The 24,883-nt window shown below is 39.1% G+C and overlaps 2 protein-coding genes across 2 annotated transcripts; one reads left to right on the top strand and one right to left on the bottom strand.

The window, feature by feature from the left end:
• Window positions 1-208: 208 nt before the first annotated feature.
• LOC6036169 (leucine-rich PPR motif-containing protein, mitochondrial) lies at window positions 209-9,909 on the bottom strand. The gene is made up of 3 exons (XM_001846201.2): window positions 9,667-9,909; window positions 9,347-9,531; window positions 209-4,236 (listed from the first exon to the last, which is right to left on the bottom strand). The coding sequence occupies exons 1-3, from the start codon at window positions 9,801-9,803 to the stop codon at window positions 374-376; spliced, it is 4,185 nt and encodes a 1,394-aa protein (XP_001846253.2). The 5' UTR covers window positions 9,804-9,909; the 3' UTR covers window positions 209-373.
• A 2,957-nt stretch (window positions 9,910-12,866) lies between these two features.
• LOC6036170 (vacuolar protein sorting-associated protein 54) lies at window positions 12,867-23,230 on the top strand. The gene is made up of 3 exons (XM_038256166.1): window positions 12,867-13,244; window positions 17,438-18,104; window positions 21,008-23,230. Exons 1-3 carry the CDS (start codon window positions 13,042-13,044, stop codon window positions 23,003-23,005), a joined length of 2,868 nt encoding a protein of 955 aa, XP_038112094.1. The 5' UTR covers window positions 12,867-13,041; the 3' UTR covers window positions 23,006-23,230.
• The last annotated feature ends 1,653 nt before the right edge of the window (window positions 23,231-24,883 follow it).

The raw sequence follows: 24,883 nt of genomic DNA, 5'->3' as shown, positions 1-24,883 counted from the left end.
GGGGAATGGCATTCTGGGAAATGGTCTATTTTGGGGAATGGGATTTAAATTCATTGTATATGTGGAAAAACCCCATTTGGGAGCTGCAAATCAGATATTTATGCAAAGACGGGTACGGGAGAAAAAAAACTAGTTTTTCATGTGCATCAATAAATAGATTTTTTAAGTAAATATGATTCTTTCGGATCACAAATTGAAACCACCGTCCGTGCTTCACTCGCAGTACATCTATTTATAACTACATCCTGGGTGATGATAATAACAGATTAATGGTGCTCTATGGATAAGAATACAACTGGTTGGTTCGCTAGCTTTACTTTCACATTTCAAAATGCCACTCTGCATCTCAAGTCGCGCTTCCCTCTGCCTCCCCTTACTTCCGGGTCTTGGCAACTTCGTCATCACTGCTGCTACTGCTACTGCTGCTGCTGCTGGAACTTTCGTGCGCCTTGCTGTTCGCCGTCGTCGTGGTCCGCTCGGGAATCGTGTAGGGAAAGTCGTGCCCGGCCGCCGTCAGCGAGTCCTTGAGCCTTCGCAGCGCCGACCGGTTGATGTTCTCCAGACAGACCGAGTTGAGGGCGTCCTTGAGGGATTCGAGGGCTTCGGCGGGTTGGTTCTTCGCTACCAGTGAGTCGATCAGACAGCTGTGGATGATTCCGATGCCGTTTTCGGAGATTTTGGAGTCCTTCAGCTGGACGATGAGCCGCCGGACGAGCGCGTCATCGTTGGTATCCCGCGAGTGCTGGATAATCTTCTGGAACATGACGCGCGAGCTGTTGCACAGGTGCTTGTCCCAGATCTGTTTCGCGGCCTGTTCGTTGCCGGCGATGAAGTAGTGCGACCAGAGCGCGTTGATCGGCGTGATGATGTCCCAGCTGGTGTAGCGTTCGGCGAGTTTCTGGTAGCGTTCGTGCAGTTCGGGGTGTTTTTCCAGGATTCCGGACGCTCCGCCGATGGGGAAGTGTTTGGCGACCTTTTCCGCTTCCTCCTTGCTCTTGACGGCGTCGATAGTGGCTTCCAGCTGCTTCAGGTATTGCTCGGCGTTGCCGCTGGCCAGGTTGGCGTGGCAGAAGCGATTGTCGAACGAGATGAGTCGCTTCACGTCATCGGACAGGAGGGTGCTGATGCGCTGGAAGGTGGCCAGATCGCCGGTGGCGGCCAGTTTGTTGAGGAAGTACTTGAAGATGCGTGGGATGGGGTGCAGGTTTTGCTCGAGCAGTTCCAGCACCAGCTTGGAGGCTTCGTTGAGGCGATCGCGGTTGACGAGCGCTTCCACGACGAGGGATTGCTCGGTCAGGTTGAGTTTGTCTGTCGGGGTCAGCTGGCCGTTGGCGGCCAGGAGACGATCCGGATCGTTAAGCTTGACGGCGGCCTTGAATTCTTTGAGAGGGGCTGATAGTGCGGGTTTCTTCGGCTCTGACGCGGGGATGGTCTTCGGGGTTTCCTGGAATTTCACCGTTTTCTTGGCCTTCTTCGGTGCAGCTGCTGCGTTTGAAGTCGGCACTACAAACGGAACCTCGTAGCCGTTCGCCTTCAAAAAGTTGGACAGTTCAATGAGGAACGCATCGGACGGCGTTTCGTCCTCTTCCTGCATTTTGGTCCACAGTCCTAGTGCCTTTTCCGGCTGCTTCTCGTTGACGTAACTTTGCAGTAGTTTGTAGTAGATTTCCGACCGGTCGATGTGGTTCAAATCCTTGGTCGCCTCCATCAGTCCCTCCAAGCTCTGGGTCTTGCCCTCAACGTGATAACGCTCGCAGGCGTTCTGAATTCGCTGGTATCGCGTGCGCAGTCCGGGCGTCTCCAGAATCTTACGCGCCTGCCGAATACGACCACAGTCGACAAAGGCAAACACCAAATCGTACAAGCTGTTCACCTCACCGTGCACTTCGGTGCTAAGATCGGTGATGCGCTGCAAGTTAGCGGCATCTTCTGCCTGGATCAGCCGGCAGGTCAGCTCCGTTTTCCACGGAGTCGTGCGGTATTTCTGGCTAATTTCTTCGAAAACAGTGATCGCCTTGGGCAGATCGTCGCGGCACATGTGAACCTTGATCAGCGTGCCCAAGAAGATGTTGTGGGGTGTAATGTAACCGTTGTCCAGCAGGTGCGTAAACAACTGGTTGACTTCGTTCACCTTGCCCTGCTCCGCAAGTGTGTTCAACAACCTCCAGCAGGCACTGTTGAAGGTGAAGTCCTGCTCCTTGGCGTCCCTAACGACCGCAGGTTTGTGCTGTGAGAGGAACTTGAGCATGTCGTCGAATCGTTCCTGGTTCAGCAGCGATTGCGCCAACTTGACCACTTTGGTACTGTCCAGCTCAAAGTCCGGCAGCTTGCCCTTGACGCGGTTCAGCAGGGCAAACGCTTCCTCGACCTTTCCAGCGTTCGCGTACATTTCGATGACCTGGGCGTAAACACCCGGCTGTACGACGTAGTTCTCCCCCTCCAAACGGGATAAGATTTCCTCCACCTTGGCGACGTCGTTCGAGCGGATCGCGGAACGAATCAGCTGATTCTTCAGGGCGTTGCTGTTTTCTCCGCGAGCCTGCGTGTCGTTGACGAGCCGCTCGAGCTGCGGAATCGACAGGCTGGAGTTGTTTGAGCGCATTCGAGGCATCGCCGTTTGCTCTAGCTGAACCGGTTCCAGCTCGCCTGTGGCCAGTTGGCTCAGCATGGCGGAGATTTCCGTCGTCAGTTGTTCACCCAGCCGTTCCTGGATGCGTTCCGCCTGAGCACTGCTGATGGTCAGCCCCTGATTCACGAATCCAGTCAGAATGGTCTGCAGCGCTTCGACGCGTTTGTTCTTGAACGAAACCAGCGCATCGTAGATCATCGAACCAAGCACCTCGGCTTGGAAGTTCGGTGAATTGCCCTGCTCCTGTTCGCCAACCTGATCGATCTGCTCCTCCTTCGAACCAACTCGCAGCAGGTTGTCGTGCAGGTAGCGCGCGAAGCGAATGTACGACTCAAAGTCCCGCGTCGCAACCAACGCCGATACCAACGGCTTGCGGTAAACTCCCGGCGAGTAGAACGCCTTGTACCGGGCGGCAATGTTCGCTGCTTCCTTGATGTTGTTGTTCTCCAAAGCCCCATAAACGCAGCCCGAGCTGGCCACAGCCGGCGAAATTCCAACACTACGCAGCAAGTGGATCACCTCGTCGTGGTTCTTCACGCCAAGATTCGGAATGACGTACTCGCGGACGGTTTCCCCGCTCGGCAGCATGTCGAACTCGTCCGCCATCGTCCGCAACACCTTAAGCACTCCTTCGGGACGCTGCTCCGCCGCGCAGATCAACGGCCAAAAGTAGTGCTGACGCACCGGTTGATTTTGCCCGTTCAACGCCTTCAGCAGCGGGTACGCCAACTCGGTAATCCCATTCTTCAACGCCGTCTCCAGCGCCAGCAAGTAAGCATTATGGTTCATCCCCGAAGACTGCAACTTTTCGCAAATCTCCATCACCTTCTCGGCCGGCCGTCTTGCCTTAACCAGCTGCTTCACCAAAAATCCGCCCGTATTCGCCAGCTCCCCATCATTTCTCGTCGCCCGCGGCATCGTCTCCAGCAGCTTCATCGCAACCTCCTCCTGACCACGGTTGATCAAACGCAGAATCACATTGACCGCGTCCTGATTGTAACCAGCCTGCTTGCGAATCTTCCCAATCAACGGATCAACCTTGTCCGCGTTCCCATTAACCGCCAGCGAGTAAATAATCTCCAACAAGTCCTTATCCAGCAGATAAACCTCCTTCTGCTCGCAACTCTCCAGCGTCTTCGTAATGTACTCAATGTCCCCCTTCCGTCCATACCCGCTCAGCAGCGTCGTGTAAGTATCCGCCGACGGTTGCAACCCGGCCTGCGCCATCACCGCCAAAATCCCCGTCGCCGACTCCAAGTCGTCCGCCTGCGAGTGGCCCATAATCAGCGCGTTGAACACGTACTCGTTCACCGGCAGCTGCTTCTCGCGCATGTACTCCAAGATCTTGGTCGCGCCCTCGATGTCACCCTCCTGGCAGTAGCGCGATATCAACCGCTGGTACGTCACCCGGTTCGGTTCCACCCCCTTGGACTTGAGATCCGCGAGGAATTCCGTCGGCGAGAAGGCGTGCTCGTTGTCCAGGTAGACGCGCAGCAGGGCGTTGTAGTGCGAAATGTCCATCGCGACGTTCAGGCTGTCCAGCGTTTTCCAGATCTCCTGGACGAGCGCGGTGCGCACCTCGGGCAGTTCCTCCGGCACGAGGTTGCCTGTTTTAGAGGGGCAGAAAAGGTTGATATTTGATGAGTGTTTTTGTGGATTTGGTCGCATAAATCGAATAAAATAATAGGGTTTGTTCAAATATCACGTAAAAAAATCATAAAAAAGACTGTAACTTAAAAACTTTTCAACTTACATACTTTGAAAATTTCTTACTTTTCCTAACTTTTCAAAACAAACATTTTGCAACCGGAATTTTGCAACTCGGAGTCGGTTCCGGAATGGCCAGATATGGTCCAACAGATCAATTATCTAAGAAACCCCAGCTTCCAGTTTCCCGAGAACACGGGAAAATTGGACTCACTAGTTTGGACTAGAGGTGGGCAAAAAATAGCAGCATGTGTCTAATCATGTGTCTTCTTTTAAGTTTAAAAAATACAAATCATAGAATTTCCAACAAATTCTTATACTAAATTTGGTTTTAAGGATTGAAAATGTAATTTCAAATATTTCAAGGCATAACAATGAAATGGTGTAGAATTTGTCCAAATTGGCCCACAGTTGTTGTTAATTCATTTATTTCTGGCAGCTTAAACCTTCTTGGTCATTCCCTGCCCTCTTTTTGGCCTACAGTGTACTTTTTGAAGTACATAAGAATAAAAAAACGGCAAATTAAAGAAGGGCAATTTCCCGACATTTTCAGAGCTGAATTCAGGAGCTACTTTCTTTCCATTTAAATGCGTATAAAGAAAGGCCGTAAGAGGATTGCAGCAAACAAATTAAAAAAAGTTAAAAAAATTAAATTACAAGCCACGGTTTCAACATTTGAATGAAAAAGTGTTCAAAAAGCTTTATACACCTGCCTAGTTGTTTCACAATCATAAGTTTCCAACATTTCTAAGTATTGACGAAAAAATTATTTTTGTGAGAAAAAAAAGTTTATGATAATTTCATAAAAGTTCAAAATATGTTGAAACAAGCCCAATATGATTATCAATGTAGAAAAAGGCATTTTAGATTGTTTGAATTGATTAGACTTCTATTTCCATTGGAATTTTCCAGTTTTAGGAAATAATATTTTTTTGCTCCCTGATTTTTCGAACAAATTTTGAAGGAGAGGGGGGGGAGGAGCAACATAAACTTTGAAAAATATTTGCAACGGCCTTATAACAATCTAACAAAAAATACAAAAATATCAAAATGCTTTAAAACAGCCTTTTGCCCAGGGTGACCACTCAAAACCCATTTTGAAATTCCCGACTTTTTCCCGACTTTTCCAGAATCTCAAATAATAGGCATTTCTTATCTAAAGAACGTTTTCAAACAAAAAATTCTTTATAAAAAATCAATATAAACCATAAAAAACCTAAACGAATTAGAAAAAGATTAAACTATTAACAACTTTCAAAAAACAGAAATTTAACAACAAATTCCAAAAAAAAAACCTTTAAAAATTGAAGTAATCATTATTTTGATTCCGATTAGAAACATAAACAATTAGTCTTTGAAAAATAACCGAAAGCTTAATAATATTTGTAATTTCAATATTTTTTTTTTAATTGGCAAAAGTATTGTTTTTGATACTTCGTTTCAACTGGAAATGACATATTAATTTAAAATATGATTGCTGTAATACTCTTTAAAATCATTTTGAAAATATCGTAAAAAAATGTTTTTACAAAGTTTACTTTTGAATTATGTAAATTTTGTTATTGATTTTTTGAATTTATATTGATTTATCTAGTTGTCAGTATTTAACTGCTTTAATTTTTTTCAATAAAAAACAGTTTGATAGGATTTTATGTTTTACGACTTATGTGATGTGTAATGTTTGAAAGAAACATAGTTGCAATAACTTAAACCAAAATTTGTTGGATTTATTTTTCAACAAATTCAATATTTTTTATGTTTTCAACACGATGTTCGTTCTGAATGAAAAAAAAATGATTTTTTTCTGAATGTTTTCCGATAACTGAAAATCAAGCTTCATCTAATGTATTTTACACATACTCACAACAAATCAAGGGTATTATCTGGAAAAAAAATTTAAATGACTTAATGAATTAAGTTCAATTATTAAAAATATTTGCCACAAAAAAAAACCTTGCAAAACTCAAGTTGGAATCTTTTATCAAATATTCAATCAATGTGATCAAATCAAACAGAATCATACGTTTGCGCTAGCAATAATCGTTAAAATCAGGCTCAATTTTTATATTAAATGTTCATAAACTTTGTTGTTGTTTTAAGTTAGAGTAAGAACAAGAGGTAATATTTGATAAACAAAAATAAATTTAAAAAAACCTTTGATTCATACAAAAATATTATAAAACTCTGTGTCAAATACATCCAGAGTTTATAAGTTTTTTAAATGTTTTTAAAAACCTTTCAATTCTTCTAAAAAATAAAATAATGAAAGAAACCTTAAATTTACTTAAGTTACTTAAGAATAATGATTATTGAGTAAATTTAGTTTGAAAATTGTCCAAAATATTACAAAAATTTTCAAGAAATAGAAAAAAAATAAGGAGATATGCTTGAGATTCCCGACTTTTCCCGACCTTCTGACAAAAAATCACTAATTCCCGACTTTTTCCCGATTTTTAGCGGATTTTGGCGAATTCCCGACTTTTTCCCGACTTTCCCGATTTCCCGACTTGAGTGGCCACCCTCACTTTTCATTAAAATTTTGAAAAAAAAAAGAGCGAGAGAGCCGTTAAAAAGAACCGCTTTTTAAATGTGCGAGCAAAAATGAGCGGCTCCTAAAAAAGAATGATTTTGCCCACCTCTACTTTGGACTATTCACAAAAATAAGTTACACCAGAAAAAAAAGTTATTATTTAAAAAAAAACTCTTTATCATTAAAGGTTAAATTTCCATAATCCGTTTGCATAGCACTTTGAGAATTTTGGCTCGAGCCTCGACTCGATTCAGGCTCGATCTCGAGCCAGATTTACTCGAGGCTCAAGCCAAAATTCTCTGGGGGTACCTAGTAATGTATACAGTTTTAGGAGCCGCTCTTTTGCTCTTTTTCAAAATTTTGATAAAAATGCTATTTTAAAGAATAGTGTGATTTTTTATGTGTATTTTTAATTGGACTAAAAAACAAAAAACGAGAAGATTCGCTTGGAAATCTTAGGTCTTGGCTATCTCTTTGTCAAGATTTCCTCAAACCTAAACGTTCAAATAATTCGATGGGGAGAGCCCCAAAACTTAAAAAAATATTTTGGAGAAAATTACTATTAATTATACAATATTGCGTTTACATATTTCGGCTAGAATTTAACAAAAAAAAATAACAATTAAAAAAATACATAATCTAATGCTTAAATTAGTTAGAAATTCAATGATTTTGATGGAAATCATCTTGGAACGGTTCTTTCAAAAGACCGGAGTTTCAAAAAGAACCGCGGCTCTTTTTTGTGAGCAATGGTTCTTTTGCTCTTTTTAGGGAACCGGCTCTTTGAGCGGCTTGCTCTTTTTTTTTGCCCACCTCTAGTATAAGCATTTTGTGATAATTTTTGCATTTCGAAAATTGGGCTTGAAATTTTAAATTTAGTTTTTATTACCAGCTCTTAGCGATAAAAAGATTAATTTAAAAAATTAGTAAGAGTGCCTCTATTTTTCTGAATAGTCCTAATCTAAGAGTAAGTGTATTTAATGATATTTTAATAAAATAAAAATAATTAAATAAATTTTGTGAAGACAGCCTGTATGATCCAAGGTAAATTCACAAATTTTGATTAGGTTAAGGAGGTAGCTTTAGAACAGAACAAGAAGTTTTAAACATAAATGAAGCATTTTTAAACAATAGTCAACTAATTTCTATATAATGAGCCGTTAGGTGAAATTAAAATTCAAATCCCATTTTGGAATTAACGACATTATTCTACGATATTTTTTGGCCAGCGATTTGGCGCTATTCACTCAATATTTAAATTAGGATTTTTTTTAAATCATAACGAGTTCAAAATTCTTTTTGTAATTGCAAAGTATTGCATCATAAAATGAAATATTGTGTAAATACTCAAAAAAAATTTTTTTAATTTTTGATAAATTTTTAATAGACTTTTTGCAAAATATATTTTTTTTTTTTTTTTTTTTTTTTTTTTTTGGGAGGGTGGTCCAGCCGCACATCGTTGATGTCGAAACCTCTAAACTGGGCCCTCGTCCTGTCACGTCCGTCAGTAGTCTTGTCGTACATTACAACTAGAATCAGATCTGCCAATGAATTAGTACACTTCGACCAAATAAACACTGACGCTGTGTGGATCTGACTCTAGAATAAATGCACAGTTGTGTGTTATTCATAAGTCCAGAATGTTCAATTATTCATTTAAGTCCAAATATTCATTTGCTAACTACTTTGGATTGAAAATCAAAATTTTAATCTAAAATCCTCTAAACTTAATGTTCAAAACTAAACGTTCCTTTAACTGTTGTACTACTTATATAAAAAAACAATAAAACATTGTGAACTGATATACAAATAGGATAGGAATCGCGATTTGAAAAAGAAATGACCATTTACGTCAATAGATCCGTAGTTCCTCGATTCGCAACAATGGTCAATACAACCATAATCCGAAAACCGTTAGTTCAACAGATCAACGAATTTTGTCCGATATCATTACATTATTGATTGATCGAGACTCTATGGACATTTTGACATAAAAGAATGCCTAGTATTCTACATCAATCAAAGTGTATTGACAGCATTACTCTTACTTAACAATTGCAACTAAATTCATTATCAAATAAGCAACAAATCAATTGTACTATCCTAAAGTCCCACCTAAATCCCACATTGTGATAGTGAAAAAGTCACAGAAGCAGCGGTGTCTTGTGCAATTGTGATATTTTCACTATCGGAGAACTACCTAGTTCACGAAGACAGCTTATCGGTCAACGCTTAAGCCCTGGGGCTGCGCCAAAGCGAGTTCTCGTAGCATGAAGTGGTGTCCATAGTGCTTATAAAAAAGAATGTATACCCAAATTTTAACTAATGCACTAGGATCAAATCATGCCCCTTGACTTTACAAGGCCCAGGGACTTTTTGCAAAATATATTTTTATATTGATAATCGATTTTGATTTATTCGCAAAAAATACCATTAAAAAAACATAAAACATAATTTGCATAACATAAACAATGACTCACCACAGCACCGGATCACCAGCAGGGACTGGGCGCTGGTCGCCGACCGGTTCACCCGGATCTCCTCCAGCACCTCTTCTAGGTCACGCCTCGAAATCCGCCCCGAACGGCGCACATCCTCGTCCAGCCGCTTCAGGGACCGGTCCAACCCTTGACTGCTGTTGCCGGCCGCCGCCGTCGCAAAGCCACTGTACGGAACAAAAACAATCCGGATTAGTTCTCACTGGTCCCACACCTGGCCCGGAGAACGCACAATGTTGCGTAACAACCCGCTGCAGGCCGGTGTTTTCTTTACTTTCCCCAGCCGGATTGACGAATCTTACCTGATGGAGTTGCCGCACAGACATTGCGACTGCTGCAGCAGACTGCCCTCGGTCTCGCGGACCGTGTTGAACACAATGTTCCGCGCGAACCCGGCGAAATAGCGCACAAACTTACTGGACCGCAGAATCGAGGCCATCGTGGGAAGAATTTGCTTGTCGTCTTGTTACACCACGAGCACGGGAGAAAAACGCGAGGCTGCTTTGCTTTGACAGCCGACTCTTCTCTATGCTTGCGATACGGTGGTGTGGCGGTGTGTGTGAGGTCGTGCGACCATGTGGGTTCTGACAAGGATGTTGAAAGACGCGAAGGTACGGTGGAAACTTGATTTCGCAACTCCGACACATCAAAAGTCGGAGTAATAAATAGAGTTATCTACGTGCGCATGTATTGCGTGTACGTACACGAAAAAGATTGAGGTTAAATTTTGTACCAGCCAGGAAAACAAATGGTGTGCTAGTGTGCGTGAGATCGGCCTTAGATAACTCTATACACTGTGGATTCGCTAACTCGTATGGAACCTAACGCTAACTCGTATGGAACTGCATTCGAACGAACGAACCCGACTTCACTAATTAAAACGACCGACAGATGTCAACAGACCACACACTCCAATCAGGCGATCTCAATTTTTGAGAAAAACATCGTAAAAACTAGATCGATTCAGCCAACTCAATTTTTGAGATCAGTTTACTTTTGTTAACATTCCCAATTTTGATTTGGCGAGGGCGAAATTAGCGTTGAGATGACTGTTAGCGTTTTTAGAGAGGTTTCATTGTGTCTGTCGTCCCGCCCGTGTGGATCAATCGGACCGCGCACTGGACTCTCAATCAAGAGGTCGCCGGTTTGAATCCCGCGGCGGGCGCTCTAAAATTCTTTGTGTAAATATGGGTATTCGGCGCCGTCGCTCCGTGCCATACCTTCATACACTTAGGAGCCCAGGGCGGCGAAGTCCTTGTAGATTAAAAGGAAGACACTAGTGGTTGGTACTAGCAATGGTGGCCGACAGCTATAAAGTCAACTTCGTTCATTGTGTCTGCTGCAGTTTGTCTGAAGCCGCTGTCAAGATAAAACCGCGTGGAAGTTTCGTCCATATATAAGCGGTATACGCACTTCGGAAGGAATCGGTCAAGAAAAAAATCAAATGGGCAGCAGCGGCAGCGCAAGCAAGTCAGAGAGGGTGAAGAAAAGTCCCAAGAAATCGCGCCCTCTTCTTTGTTCTGTTGTCCGTGAAGCTGTTTCTATATAAGAGAAATTTGTGAAATTGCGTGAATTAGTAGTCTAAAAATTGTACAGGTAAGCGATGGGCAAGTTTTCCTTTTCAGAAATAGGTTTAAAAAATAATTTCTTGGGCAGCAAAGATTGATTTACACATTATTTTATAAAGATAATATAGGTGTGGATTTCATGTCTTTTTTTCTCTACCGTTTCCAGCTCGTCCTCCCGGCAGTGGTTTGTGCTCGTCCCAGCTATACTATAGTCCGTGTTTCGGCAACACGTCCGAATTCTGATTTCCGCATTCCCGGCGATTTTTCCCCTATACTTAACAAATCTCAACGTTGAGATCGCCTTCTGGGTCTCAAAATTGAGATCGAGTTGCTCATCTCAACGTTGAGTGTTTTCACTTTCAGCCGATTTGCGATACCCATCTCAAGATTGAGATCACCTGGTTAGCGTGCGTGCTCGGAAATCATCGAACAATGGATGGATGGAATGTCAACATCAGTTTGACAAGTGGTTTTTTTGATTGAGTGTTTTTTAGACTGAAACGCAAAACTCCATGTAAAAAACGCCCAATAAACGGACAAGGAACGGACAAGAAAATGTCACGCAGCTGAAAAGGAACAGAAACGGAAAGTCGCGTTTGAAGTTTCTTAGCGCGATGCAATATATGTTGATAACAAAATCTGAATTTGCCTTATGCGACTGAAAATACAAACGTTGAATTAATTTTGATTTAGATATAATAATATTGAAAATCCAGAATAGTCTAGTCCTCGGTCTAGTCTGTTAGTAGCTGCTAACAACGAACCTCAAAACCAAGAATCTTGAAATTTTAAGGAAGGACTCGAGGAAGGATTTAGTTTTCATCTCGAAATGAAGTAAACCAGAGAGAAAAGCCACAAATTATAAAATTTTCTGGCAGAAATTAAAAAAATATCGGAAAAACATAAACAAAAAATAAATAGAAAAAGACAAAAGAAATGAGGAAAATCTAACAATTCCAATAATTTTAAACTAAGAAATATTCATATGTACTTATTTTTTATTTTCGAGTTCGGCAGAATTCTACCGAAAACAGAACAACTGATTTTTTTGGCAGGAAAATGACGAACTTCACCGAGAACTTGACAAAATGCCTAATAATTTGCCGGACTCGGCATTTATTTCTGCCGAACAATAAGTTATCTGATTTCGGCAGAATTCTGCCAAAGTTCAGCAAGAAATCTGAGTGTGTACAAAATTCAATAAATTCAATTTTAATACTAAAGTACTTAAAAATTTAAAAGTTCAAAAAAATAAAATTCGCTACCTGATGTTTTAGAATTTTTTTTTAAAGGTCCTGTAAACTATTGTCTTTTATATGTTTATAGAACCTATTCAAAAAAAAAAAAAAAAACTCTAGAGTTGATCAGAAGTTTGTAATCACGGAAATACGTACTCCCCGATTTGCGTTTTTGAAAGCACGTTTATGAAAAACGTCGTAACTTCGAATGTTCTCTGTTTGGCAGGCGGTTAAGTTTTTTAGTTCAGTTTCACCTTGAAATCTAAAGAAAGAGTTTTCAAAGAGCCGTAAGCGCCACCGTGCCCTTCGACACTTGTTTTCGTTTTCCTTCGAAATGAAACAAAATTCATGGATTGTTAGTTTAGGACACTTGGAGGACGTGTAGATGAACAATCTCAAGTATTTTTGAAATTGGTTTATCGTATAATTAGGTCGAATACCGATGCAAAAATGGCTGTGTTTACTAATAGCTCTTAAGTCATTTAGAAAACTAATCCGAGACATACAACTATACATCTTGATTTTTATTATTTCATATTTGGCGCATTGGACGATTTCAAGTAAAATCCAGATTTAGATCATGAATTTTGATTTGTCGGAGTTCAATTGCCGGGTCCCATCTCCTGCACCTGTCACTCCCCCGCTACAGACTGGTCACCCTAAGCTCTGACGTTTCGCAAAACTGTCATTATTTTGCTCGGTCGCAGGTTTCGTGTCAGCTGCATCAGCCTCGGATCGGACGATTTTGCTCGCGTAAACGCAATTTTTCCAGCAAAACCAATATTTCTTATCGGTTCCCGGTAGTGTCCCGTGTGCGTGTCGCGACATTCCAACGACCCCCTCGAAGAACCTGCCAGGGCGCAATGTGGCAATGGCCAAATTCAGCGGAGCGTTCGATCTGAAGGAGCCACCACCTTGGCAAAACTGCTGCTACTGCTCGTCCTTCACCACCTCCACCGCTAGTGCCACCGGGGATGCTCCGTCGGCCACCCTCACCAACAGTTCCACGACGGCGAATCTTCGTCAGCAGCAGCAGCAATTGCTTGCGTTCAAAACACCAGCCGATTTCGTTAGGTGAGGAGGCGCTGTTTGAACAGTTTTAATTGGTGTAAATTGATTTTGCCAATATCGGCACTCGGAGCAGCGGAACAGCTGTAATGGGACCGACAACTAGCTCGGAGGGATTTGGGGGAAAAACAGATTGCGGGTTTCCTGCGTGTTATGTTTTTTTTTCTGATGAGGGTAGCGTTACAGCTAGAATGTTTGTTTCTAAACTTGACACAATTTGATGATTTTTTCGATGATTTATTTTAAACAGTTAGATTTCTTTGAATTTGAATGAATATGCAGCATTTTTTCCCTTAAATTGAAAATGCCTTGCTTCAAGGCAAGTAAATAGCTCAGTTTCCGATAACAGCAATTCAATGTTAAGCAGGCCTATTATTTCTTGAGAACTATTTCAAACAGAAACATTGAACAATACTTTAGAATAATTAATTTGTTTATCATTTTTCATAGTTTATTGATAAGGCTGTTGCAAATAAATTTCAAGGTATTTGTTATCCCCCCTTTCCTCCTTCTTTCTCTTAAAAATCAGCTTGAAAATAAAAATCAGGAGGCAAAACATATTTTCAAAAAAAAAAAAAAAACATCAACGTTTCAATAAAAGTGCAAGTGCAATCAGCTGAAATCAATTTAAAATGTATTACCTTGCGTTTAGAATTATTTTTAGCGTTTTCGGGTTTATCTAAAAATCATTTGAATTTTAGGAAATTCTCGATGCACCGCAAAAAGTTTTTTTTTCGTCTAATTTAACATTTTTTGAAACTTTTGATTGCAAATCAACTTTGCGGGAGTATTATGCATTTTCCATTTTTTTAAATCGAAATTTTGAAATTTTTCAATATTTTATCGCTGCCATTTTGGCCGCCATATTGTATTTAACAATTCTTAGGGAGCGTTCTTTTATTACGTAACGCAGTTAGGGGGGGAGGGGGTGTCGGCGTCTGTTACGAAATGTTACAAAATTTGGGGAGGGGGTGATGAAAAATTTATTTTACGTAACGCAAAATTTTCATATAAGCACTTATAAAAAATTGCAAAAAGACCTTGTGTTACGCGTTACATGGGGGGTAGGGGGTATCGCTCATCTGTTACGATTTGTTACGGAGGGGGGGGGGAAGGGGGTCAAAAATCCCAAAATTTGCGTTACGTAATAAAAGAACGCTCCCTTAGCGTAGTTTGGCCGTCATATCTAAAATCAGCAAAAATAGGGGAAATACACTCTTTCTAATCAAACACCTATCTTCGTCATATAGAGAGTTTGATGCTCGATAAAAGCTCCAAAAATACTATTTTGGCTATAAACTTAGCAGCAACAGCATCGCCTAAAGTAAGCACGCAACTGTATGCCACTTATTGGCCAAAAAGATCACATTTAATGCACTTTTGATTATAATTTCTATTTTGCGAGACCATTTCTCATCATTTTGTTGGCACACATCCACACGCAAGATGAGAGCTTTACTGCTTAACGAAAGTCGCCATCAATATCTTTTCACTTGCGCTAACGTTTTCAATGCGATTAAGATATAAAATTGCTTCCAACTACCGGCAACATGTTCTTTTGAACATTAGTTAGTCACTTACTTGAAAAATAATCCCGAAACATGTAAATATTTAGCAAGCGCCATAAAAAAAAACAAACACGCCAAGTCTTTTGACGTTTGACTTTTGACGACCCATTCCAATCGAAGGCTGAAGAAAACCGAGCAAGAAGCGAAGGCAAATGAAAAACAAAGGGTAACCACCAACACCACCAGCAGCGCCTGATGGAGTGAGCCAGTAATGCCAGGAAATTTTCTCTATAAATGCTACTTTTCGTGAGTGTTTGCTTAAAATTTCATCACAAATGGCAGCACTAAGCAGACCCAAAAGAGCGCTAGAAGAAAACAGAACTAACCTGAAAATATAAAAATGGGCGTGGCCAAATGCATTCTCGTGTTATTAAAATACATTTGTGATTTTTTTTTTAAATGCTTGTAAAAGGAATAGAATAACTTCTAGTAAAAATAAACAGAAATGTTCACAAAAGGTTGCTCTACTCGTTGGTGTACTTGGTTTTAGTAAATTTCAAGGAACACTCTAGATTATCCAGCATCATTCAAACACGACCGCTTATTAGGCTTAAAATGGGTATATTTCCCCTATTAGCAGTGTTGCAAATGAGTGATAGAAAAGCTATCAATAGATTATCTCTGCACCAAAAATATCCGAGAGTATAGCTGCCGTCATAGCTTGTGAGATCTCTTCTTGTGTCTTGTGATTCCCAGCGATGTCATTCTCTCTCTATCACTCCTCCCCTTTTCCTCAACTATGCGCTCTCACCGCTGAGTCTCTCAATCTCTCCGAAAATTGCAATGAAAGAACGCGAGATGGCGATTAGGAGCCGACCACGCAAGACGTCCCGTTAAACTGCGTTTGCGAAATTGGTTTTGCGGCTGCTGTGGTTAAAGGCTGTTGCGGTAGGATGATCGTAGAAGCGGGAATGAGAGAGAAAAGGAAAATGTAAATCGCGAGTGGGTAAACACGAAAACGTGTTCGGCTATGTTCGGCGCTGAGAGTTTCAATGAAGAGAGAAGAGCAGTTGTATTTGAGGCATGAATATACAGGCGGGATAATTGTAGTTGCTGATAGGTGATATTTTGATATTTTAACAACCCTGCCTATTAGAAACATAGAATTTCGGTATTTTCAACTTTTAAATTTTTATACGCTTAAATTGTCAAATTCTTAATTTTTTTAATTTGTGTTTAATTTTAGCATTTTGATTTTTTGAATATTTTAATAATTTTATCCTTTATCCTGGATCGTAGCAATCAGTGCACGAAGTCGGAAGTGATTTTTTTTGCTGTCGTTTTTCAATAATAACATGAAACATAAAAAAATCAAGAATAGCATTTCAAAAGGGCGTAATATTCAATGTCTGGCCTTTTTAAAATGTTAGTCTTGAGTTAAAAATTTTCAAAATACTTTTTTCGAAAAGATCGGAAAATTTCACGAATGTTTCATGTATGAAAATCGGACCATCAGTTGCTGAGATATCGACTTTAGAAAATTGTGGGTTGTTTTGTTAAGACTTAGATAACTTCAATTTTCGTGTTTTTTTTTTCTTAAAGCGGCTGTATCTCAGCAACCCGAGGTCCAATCTTCGATATCTCTTAGACAATTTTATAGCAAATTTTCTGAACTTTTCAAAAAATATTTTTAGAAATGGTCACTCATGGTCACTATTTTGAAAAATCGAAAAACTGCAAATCTCGGATGGGTTTTCAAAAAGCCGTAAGAGCCACCGTGACCTCCGACACTAATTTTTGTTTTTCTTCAAATTGAAACAATATTTCATTAGTTTCAAGTATAGGGCACTTGAAGGACGTGTAGATGAACAATCTCAAGCATTTTTGAAATTTGTTTTTCGTTAGTAGGTCGAATACCGATGCAAAAAAGTCTTTGCTTACCAATGGCTCTTACGTCTTTTTGAAAACTAATCCGAAAAATATTTCGCTAAAATCAAACTTTCGGTGGCTATATCGGAGCCCTTTTTCTAAAAATCTGTAGAGTAGTTTTCGATTGCAAATTCAATTTTGCATAAAAAAATAACGTCAAATTTGTTTTTGCATGAAATTTCGATTTTTTTCCAAAAATCACAATTTTTTCAAAAAATTATAACTCGGCGGCAGATTTTTTGACTAGTTTCTCTATGGCTCAAAAGTTGCGGATTTTTGTTCCCTAAAACATATCAAAAAAAATCTCGAAAATAAAAAAATACGTATTTTGTGAAATTGAGTTTTAGTGAAAAAAAGTTGATTAAAAAACCTGCAAAAAAAAATTTCGTGTACCTATTTTTTCTCAATAGTCCTCAACAACACCTACAACTTTGCCGAAGACACCATTGATCAGAAAATTCACTCAAAAGTTACAGCTGTTTGAATATTTACATACCATTTTTGTATGGACAGCACAGCAGCCAAAATTGTATGGAGACTTGTATGGGTGAACCAATGACACAAAATAGCTTATTCGGTCATAGGGAAGGCCCCCACAAAGTTTGAGCCAAATAAAAAAATACAAAAAATAAATATGGTCGAAATCGGCCGATTTCGTAGAGAGTTGCTCAGCTGCCAATACAGTATGGAGACTTGCAACTTGAACATACAACCAAATTCCATTGGCTCTTTAACTCAACGCACGTTTCCCTCTCCTTCAAGGCACCTCCGCGCGCAGCACTGCACCGTCGAGGGCGGCTCGTACGTGTGCCGGTATGGCTACAACGGCGTCTGCTCGTCGCTGCCCCTGGACGGCGTCAGCGACCGGGACTACGAGATGCACGTGAACCGGTGCCACGTGAACCAGCAGCAAAAGGAGTCCCAGATAAAGTGGTCCGTATTTTCCGCGGCCCAAAACCTTCCCGCGGTGCTGAACGACCCGAGCCGGGCCAAGCAGACCAACTTCTTCACGAAAAAGTGGGGCGACAGCTTCGTGGAGCAGCAATCGTTCGGGACGGTGCCACAGCTGCCCGAGATCAAGTGGGACCACTTTGAGGCGTATTTGAAGCGGATCGGTAAGCGGTACCGGATTCACACGCGCATCGCCAAGACTGCGCTTCCGAGTGGGGGTGATGGCGACGGCGTCGGTGGCACTTCTAGTCAACAGCCGGTGGTGAGCGATCGGTTGCCGAACGGGGCCATCGCCAACCTGAAGGACATTCCCGAAGTGTTTTTGAAGCAACAGCTTGAGCTGCACAGTCCGGCCTCGTTCGGGGCGGTCTTCCCGGGCATTAGCAATGAGGCGGAGCAGGCCAAACAGTCCAGCCGGATGCTGCAGGAGAAGCTGAGCCACTATCTGGACATTGTGGAGGTGTTGATTGCGAAGCAGGTTGGTTTTTTGTTTAAGGCTAGTAGCCCAGTACGGAGCTCGGAAGGAACGGAAAAACTTCATGCAAAAAACGCCCAAGAAAGGGTCACAAAAAGTTTAAATTTTTGGAATGCGACTGAAAATTACAAGTGTTCAAATAATGTTTTATTCGATATAATAATATTGAAAATCTAGAATAGCCTCAAAAAACCAAATCTCAAACACAGAATGTTGAAATTGAAAGGACGGGTTTAGTTTTTTGTTCGAAGTGAAGTACACCAGAGGGAAATATTTCAACATAAAAAAAATCTGAAATTAAAAATTCGACAGTATAAATTTTCAACAATAAAAAAAATCAAAAATTCTAAATATTCTAAACTTGAAAAAAAAATTAAAATTACTAGCCGAAATTCCAAAAGATATGAAAATCAGAAATTTGGAAGTTCGAAAATACAAGCATACAAAAAAATCGAAATTCTAACATTCACAAACTAAAAAAATAAACAAAAAAATAAAAATTCAAAAAAAACTTGACCTATCAATAATTTTACAAAAATATAATAAAATAAGATATTTTAAATCTTAAAAAAATCAAAATTGAAAGCTCCTGGAATTTTGAAACTTTTTAAAACAGTTCGTACTCAAATATCCGAAGTACTCGTCAAAATTTCACTCCGAAAATTTATATTTTTCTCAAAATTTGAGTTTTTTTCCTAAAATATGACTCCAAACTTGCTGCAATTTGAGATGGAGGCGTATAAAAATTTAAGGATTAAGAATTTAAGAACTTGATAAATTTGGAATTTAAAAAAATATAAAATAAAGAATTGAAAATTTAAAAAAATAAGAATTTTAAAACTTCTTAATTCAAAACTTTTAGAATTCAAGAATTTAAAAAATTAGGAATAAAGAATTTAAGAATTTAAGAATTTAAGAAGAATTTAAGAATTTAAGAATTTAAGAATTTAAGAATTTAAGAATTTAAGAATTTCAGAATTTCAGAATTTCAGAATTTCAGAATTTCAGAATTTAAGAATTCAAGAATTTAAGAATTTAAGAATTTAAGAATTTAAGAATTTAAGAATTTAAGAATTTAAGAATTTAAGAATTTAAGAATTTAAGAATTTAAGAATTTAAGAATTTAAGAATTTAAGAATTTAAGAATTTAAGAATTTAAGAATTTAAGAATTTAAGAATTGAAGAATTTAAGAATTTAAGAATTTAAGAATTTAAGAATTTAAGAATTTAAGAATTTAAGAATTTAAGAATTTAAGAATTTAAGAATTTAAGAATTTAAGAATTTAAGAATTTAAGAATTTAAGAATTTAAGAATTTAAGAATTTAAGAATTTAAGAATTTAAGAATTTAAGAATTTAAGAATTTAAGAATTTAAGAATTTAAGAATTTAAGAATTTAAGAATTTAAGAATTTAAGAATTTAAGAATTTAAGAATTTAAGAATTTAAGAATTTAATAATTTAATAATTTAATAATTTAAGAATTTAAGAATTTAAGAATTTCAGAATTTCAGAATTTAAGAATTTAAGAATTTAAGAATTTAAGATTTAAGAATTTAAGAATTTAAGAATTTAAGAATTTAAGAATTTAAGAATTTAAGAATTTAAGAATTTAAGAATTTCAGAATTTCAGAATTTCAGAATTTCAGAATTTCAGAATTTAAGAATTTAAGAATTTAAGAATTTAAGAATTTAAGAATTTAAGAATTTAAGAATTTAAGAATTTAAGAATTTAAGAATTTAAGAATTTAAGAATTTAAGAATTTAAGAATTTAAGAATTTAAGAATTTAAGAATTTAAGAATTTAAGAATTTAAGAATTTAAGAATTTAAGAATTTAAGAATTTAAGAATTTAAGAATTTAAGAATTTAAGAATTTAAGAATTTAAGAATTTAAGAATTTAAGAATTTAAGAATTTAAGAATTTAAGAATTTAAGAATTTAAGAATTTAAGAATTTAAGAATTTAAGAATTTAAGAATTTAAGAATTTAAGAATTTAAGAATTTAAGAATTTAAGAATTTAAGAATTTAAGAATTTAAGAATTTAAGAATTTAAGAATTTAAGAATTTAAGAATTTAAGAATTTAAGAATTTAAGAATTTAAGAATTTAAGAATTTAAGAATTTAAGAATTTAAGAATTTAAGAATTTAAGAATTTAAGAATTTAAGAATTTAAGAATTTAATAATTTAAGAATTTAAGAATTTAAGAATTTAAGAATTTAAGAATTTAAGAATTTAAGAATTTAAGAATTTAAGAATTTAAGAATTTAAGAATTTAAGAATTTAAGAATTTAAGAATTTAAGAATTTAAGAATTTAAGAATTTAAGAATTTAAGAATTTCAGAATTTAAGAATTTAAGAATTTAAGAATTTAAGAGTTTAAGAATTTAAGAATTTAAGAATTTAAGAATTTAAGAATTTAAGAATTTAAGAATTTAAGAATTTAAGAATTTAAGAATTTAAGAATTTAGGAATTTAAGAATTTAAGAATTTTAGAATTTTGAAATTTTCTGAATTTCAGAAAAATTTAAGAATTTTAGAAATACAGAGATTAAGATTTTGAGAATTTACAATATGAGATTTTTAGAATGTAGGAATTTTCGGACATATGAATTCTGAATTAAAGGATATAATAAATTGAAAGTCAGAAAATTATTTTTTAGATTTTTTTAAATTTAATTTATAAATTTAAAATTTTAGAATTCAAGCTTTTTTTTAATTTTAGATTTTATGACTCTTTGTTTTTTTCAATTTTCGGAAATTTTTAATTATTGAGTTCTACATTATTGGAATTTTTCAGTTATTTAATTCACTTTTTTTTACATTTTGATTTTTCAACTGCGTTCCTTCCGATCTCCGTACTCCGCTTTAGACGAAACAGGTTAACAAAAAGATTTTTTTATCTAGGTCGCCGAGAAGTCGTCCGCCTTCTTCCACGCGATGACCTCGCAGGACGCCATCATGGAGCAGATGCGGGAGGCGGCGACGCACGTGTCCCGGTTGCGGTCGCGCCTCAAGCAGATCGACGACACGATGGTGCGAGAATCGCTGCAGATCATCAGCTTGGAGCGCATTCGGTCGAACCGGAACATCGTGCTCGAGCGGTTGAAGCTGATGTCGACGGTGCACCAGACGCAGCCGATGATTCAGCTGTTGTTGAGCACGCAGGACTACGTGGCGGCGCTGGATTTGATCGGGACGACGCAGGAGATTCTGAGCCAGGAGTTGGTGGGGGTGCACTGTTTTCGGCATTTGCCGTCGCAGTTGAGTGAAATGGAGCGGTTGATCGACAAGATGTTGACGACGGACTTTGAGCGGTACGCGACGGCCGATTTGAACCGACCGTTCGGGGAGGTGCCGGAGAAGGTGCTGGAGGAGGACAAGTTGATTTGTATTATTTCTGGACTGTTGAGGAAGCGCAACTTGGATTTCATAGACACGTACAAGGAGGAAGCGATCACGACGGTGCGGGCGATCGTGAAGCAGTTGGTCATTGAGGTGATTGCGTCGAGCGATGCTGAAGTGTGTTTGACGGGGGCTGGGGAGGAGGCGCAGAGTTTGTCGCTCGCCGAGTGGATCGTGCTGCTGGAATCGGCCACGGGAACGCTGCTGAAGCTGTTGCAGCGAGTCCGGGCCGTGCACGACGTGATGCAGCAGACGGCGGACGCCAGCGCGGGGAAGATTACGGACGACGTGTCGTTTATGGACACGGAGGCGTTTTTGAGTGCGGAAGATTACGACGTGGCGATGGCAAGGTTGGCGAGTTTGCTCCAAAGTGTGTGCAATTATTGTCATGAGCGGTGCGCGAATTTGGTTTCGAATCAAAGTTTGGAGCGGAGTACGGTTAGTGCGGATCAGATCGCGAAGCTGACGGAGATCGTTGACCGGTTCAGCGACGGTTGTGAGCGCGTTTGTGGCATTCAAAGTGCCCCGCTGAAGTTGGCGTTGAGGGTTCAGGGCACGCGCTATGCTCAAAAGTTCCACGCGGAACGAAAGTCCAAACTGGCCCTGCTGCTGGACAGCGAACGGTGGAAGCAAGCGGAAGTCCCCGCCGAGTTCCAGAAGATGGTCGAGCACATCTCCAAGGGCAACTTCCTGTGGAGCAAAACCATCCAGCAGAACGGAACTCCCATTCAACCTCCACCCCCGCAAGCGGTACTCATAATAAACGGCGAACCATTCGCCCTGGTCGGTGCCGCCCTGCTCCTAGTTCAAATCGTCAGCGAGTACTGCCGCTGTGCCTCCCAATTGCCAGTCATCGCACCCCAACTCGCCCGCAACGTGATCGACCTCCTTCGCACGTTCAACTCGCGCTCTTGCCAGCTGGTCCTCGGCGCCGGTGCCCTGCACGTGGCCGGCCTCAAAACCATCACCAGCGGCAACCTGGCCCTCGTTTCGCGCGCCCTCCAGCTAGTCCTGTGGCTTCTGCCCCACGTCAAGCACCACTTCCAATCGCTCGAACCGAACGGCGGCACCTCCACCATCCTCACCGGGTACGACTCGATCGAGAAGGACTTTGGCTCGCACGTCAAAGAAATAGAAAACAAGGTGCTCGCCATCGTGTGCGACCTCGTCACTGGCCAGATGGCCAACTGGGACGCCCGACCGCCCGTCCCGTCCCAATCGTTCCGCAACATCAGCCGCCAGTTCGTGAAGCTGCACGAAGCGATCGCGTCGATTCTGCCGGAGAAGCAGGTCGCCACCATCTACCGGGTGGTGCACAAAAACTTCAAGGACAAGCTGCGGGAACAGCTGCTGCGGAACAACATCACCAACAATGGGGGGCCGCAGCACGGGACGGTCGTGTCCGAGTTGACGTTTTACATGGAGACGTTGCGCACACTGAAGGCGATGCCCGCCGAAGAGTTGAGGGACGAGACGTTGGACGATATTTGGTTGAAGTGAGAGAGGGTGGGTTTGTAGATTTCGGTTCGCTGTCTTTTTTTTTTGTTTGTTTGGTTTTATCACCGTGCAATGGTACCTCATTAATGTTAGTGTTGAAGTTGAAAGCTTGGCGCCGTGTGCTTACATTATGTTGGTGAAAGCATTTTATTTATCTGGAAGGCTCGTGTGTGTCGAAGATCTCCGTTATTGATATATTTGATTGTAAAATATACATGTTACACAGTATTGAATAGAGTTATCTACGTGCGCATGTATTACGTGTACGTACACGAAAAAGATTGAGGTTAAATTTAATTGGGCATGCCTCTCCTATTTGCAAAATTGAAGAAGTCTGTTTCGCAGCAATATCACTTTCATATTTATGATGTTGGATGACGTCTTACTCAAGGTACGATTTATGTATTAAATTTGAAATTTTGATAATTTTTTTTTTCTTTATCAAATTTTCAACACTTCCCCCAATTGTTTAAGTGTTAAAACAATGTTATATTTGGGAAATATTTTCGGCCGTTTTACGCATAATTGTTTCATGACATTTTTGACGAATTTTTGACTTTTGGTATCAAGAAACAGTAGATGTTCGAAAACTGGCCTGAGATTTTTTTAAAAAGCACATGGAATTTGATAACAACTTGAAAAAATATGCATTTGTTAAAAACGATTTATCATTGACTCCTCGTTTATTTTTCTTGGTTATTGTTTGCTAACCCGGGCAGACGGTAATAACAAAATTCATGCCATATCAATAACAAATACTGTTAAAATAACAGAAAGTGTTATGGAATCTTCGTGAAAAACACATTTTTGTATAAGAGTTTAATAACAGTTAATTTTATCATAACAAAATTTGTTATTGGTCTGACATTGGTTGGAAGCATAACATTTTTTATTATGGAAGAATACCACCAACTGTTATTGGGATGATCGGATTAGTTGTTAAAATAACAAAAAATAATAACAAAGATTTGTTCGAAGAATAACTAAAAATGTTATTAATCTGTTATTACAATAACAATCCAATAACAAAAAAAAATCATAACAACTAATAACAAATCTTGTTATAAATAACAAAAAAAATTATTGGCCAAGTATTTTCAAATATCAAAAAAAATATTTCCAAGTTATTTCCGTCTGCTCGGGAACGTTTGACTAATGAAAAATGCAATTATGTTTTTTTTACGTCAATCCACATATTTTTAAAAGTTTTTGTCTCATCTCTTCCCACTCAATTCTCTTTAAATCCGGATGAATTTTTTTATTTTTTTATTATTACATTTTTTACATTTCTGTTTTGAAAATATCTACTTTTTCTGTGATTTTTCTGTAGTGATCAATGCTCTGCTTATCTCATCAAAGTAAGTGCTGGAAATGCTGTTATAGCACTCATTTCAGTGCGGAAAAGTCAACTTTTAAGTGTCAAAAACCAAAACAGTGTAGAAAAGTGTTTCTTTTCGATACAAGTGCTGAAAAGCACCGAAATGAGTGCTATAATAAACTTATTGCAATTCCGTCGTAAAACTACTTACTTTTCCTGTCATTCTCAAACGACGAAATAGCCTACTTTTCTATACCAAAAATAACAGAATCGAATAGCAACACTTTTCAAAATAAATGCTGAAAAGTTCTACTTTTCAGCACTGAAATGGGTGCTGAAAAGTTGAACTTTTCAGCACTTGTTTCGAAAAGTAACAATTTTCAATTTTTTTTTATTTCAACGCTTTATTGACAAAATACATGAAAATTTGACTTAAAATTTCACTTAATGGGTGTTTTTCGGAATTGCAAAATATGTTGTATGGAACTCGTTGCAAAACTTGATTTTTTCAGCACTCTTCGTATTTATCCAACTCGGTGAACCTCGTTTGATAAATGTACGAC

Source organism: Culex quinquefasciatus, chromosome 2, assembly GCF_015732765.1.
Source record: "Culex quinquefasciatus strain JHB chromosome 2, VPISU_Cqui_1.0_pri_paternal, whole genome shotgun sequence".
Lineage (NCBI taxonomy): Eukaryota > Metazoa > Arthropoda > Insecta > Diptera > Culicidae > Culex > Culex quinquefasciatus.
The sequence above is the reverse complement of the archived record's forward strand: the minus strand, read 5'-3'. Positions and strand labels throughout refer to the sequence as shown.

Excerpts from the sequence above, each read along its gene's own strand:
- LOC6036169 (XM_001846201.2), bottom strand. The coding sequence starts at position 9,803 with ATGGCCTCGATTCTGCGGTCCAGTAAGTTTGTGCGCTATTTCGCCGGG. Across the intron at positions 9,532-9,666 it reads CTGTGCGGCAACTCCATCAG|TGGCTTTGCGACGGCGGCGG; the intron begins GTAAGATTCGTC and ends TGTTCCGTACAG. Across the intron at positions 4,237-9,346 it reads GCTGGTGATCCGGTGCTGTG|GCAACCTCGTGCCGGAGGAA; the intron begins GTGAGTCATTGT and ends CCTCTAAAACAG.
- LOC6036170 (XM_038256166.1), top strand. The coding sequence starts at position 13,042 with ATGGCCAAATTCAGCGGAGCGTTCGATCTGAAGGAGCCACCACCTTGG. Across the intron at positions 13,245-17,437 it reads ACACCAGCCGATTTCGTTAG|GCACCTCCGCGCGCAGCACT; the intron begins GTGAGGAGGCGC and ends CTCTCCTTCAAG. Across the intron at positions 18,105-21,007 it reads AGGTGTTGATTGCGAAGCAG|GTCGCCGAGAAGTCGTCCGC; the intron begins GTTGGTTTTTTG and ends TTTTTTATCTAG.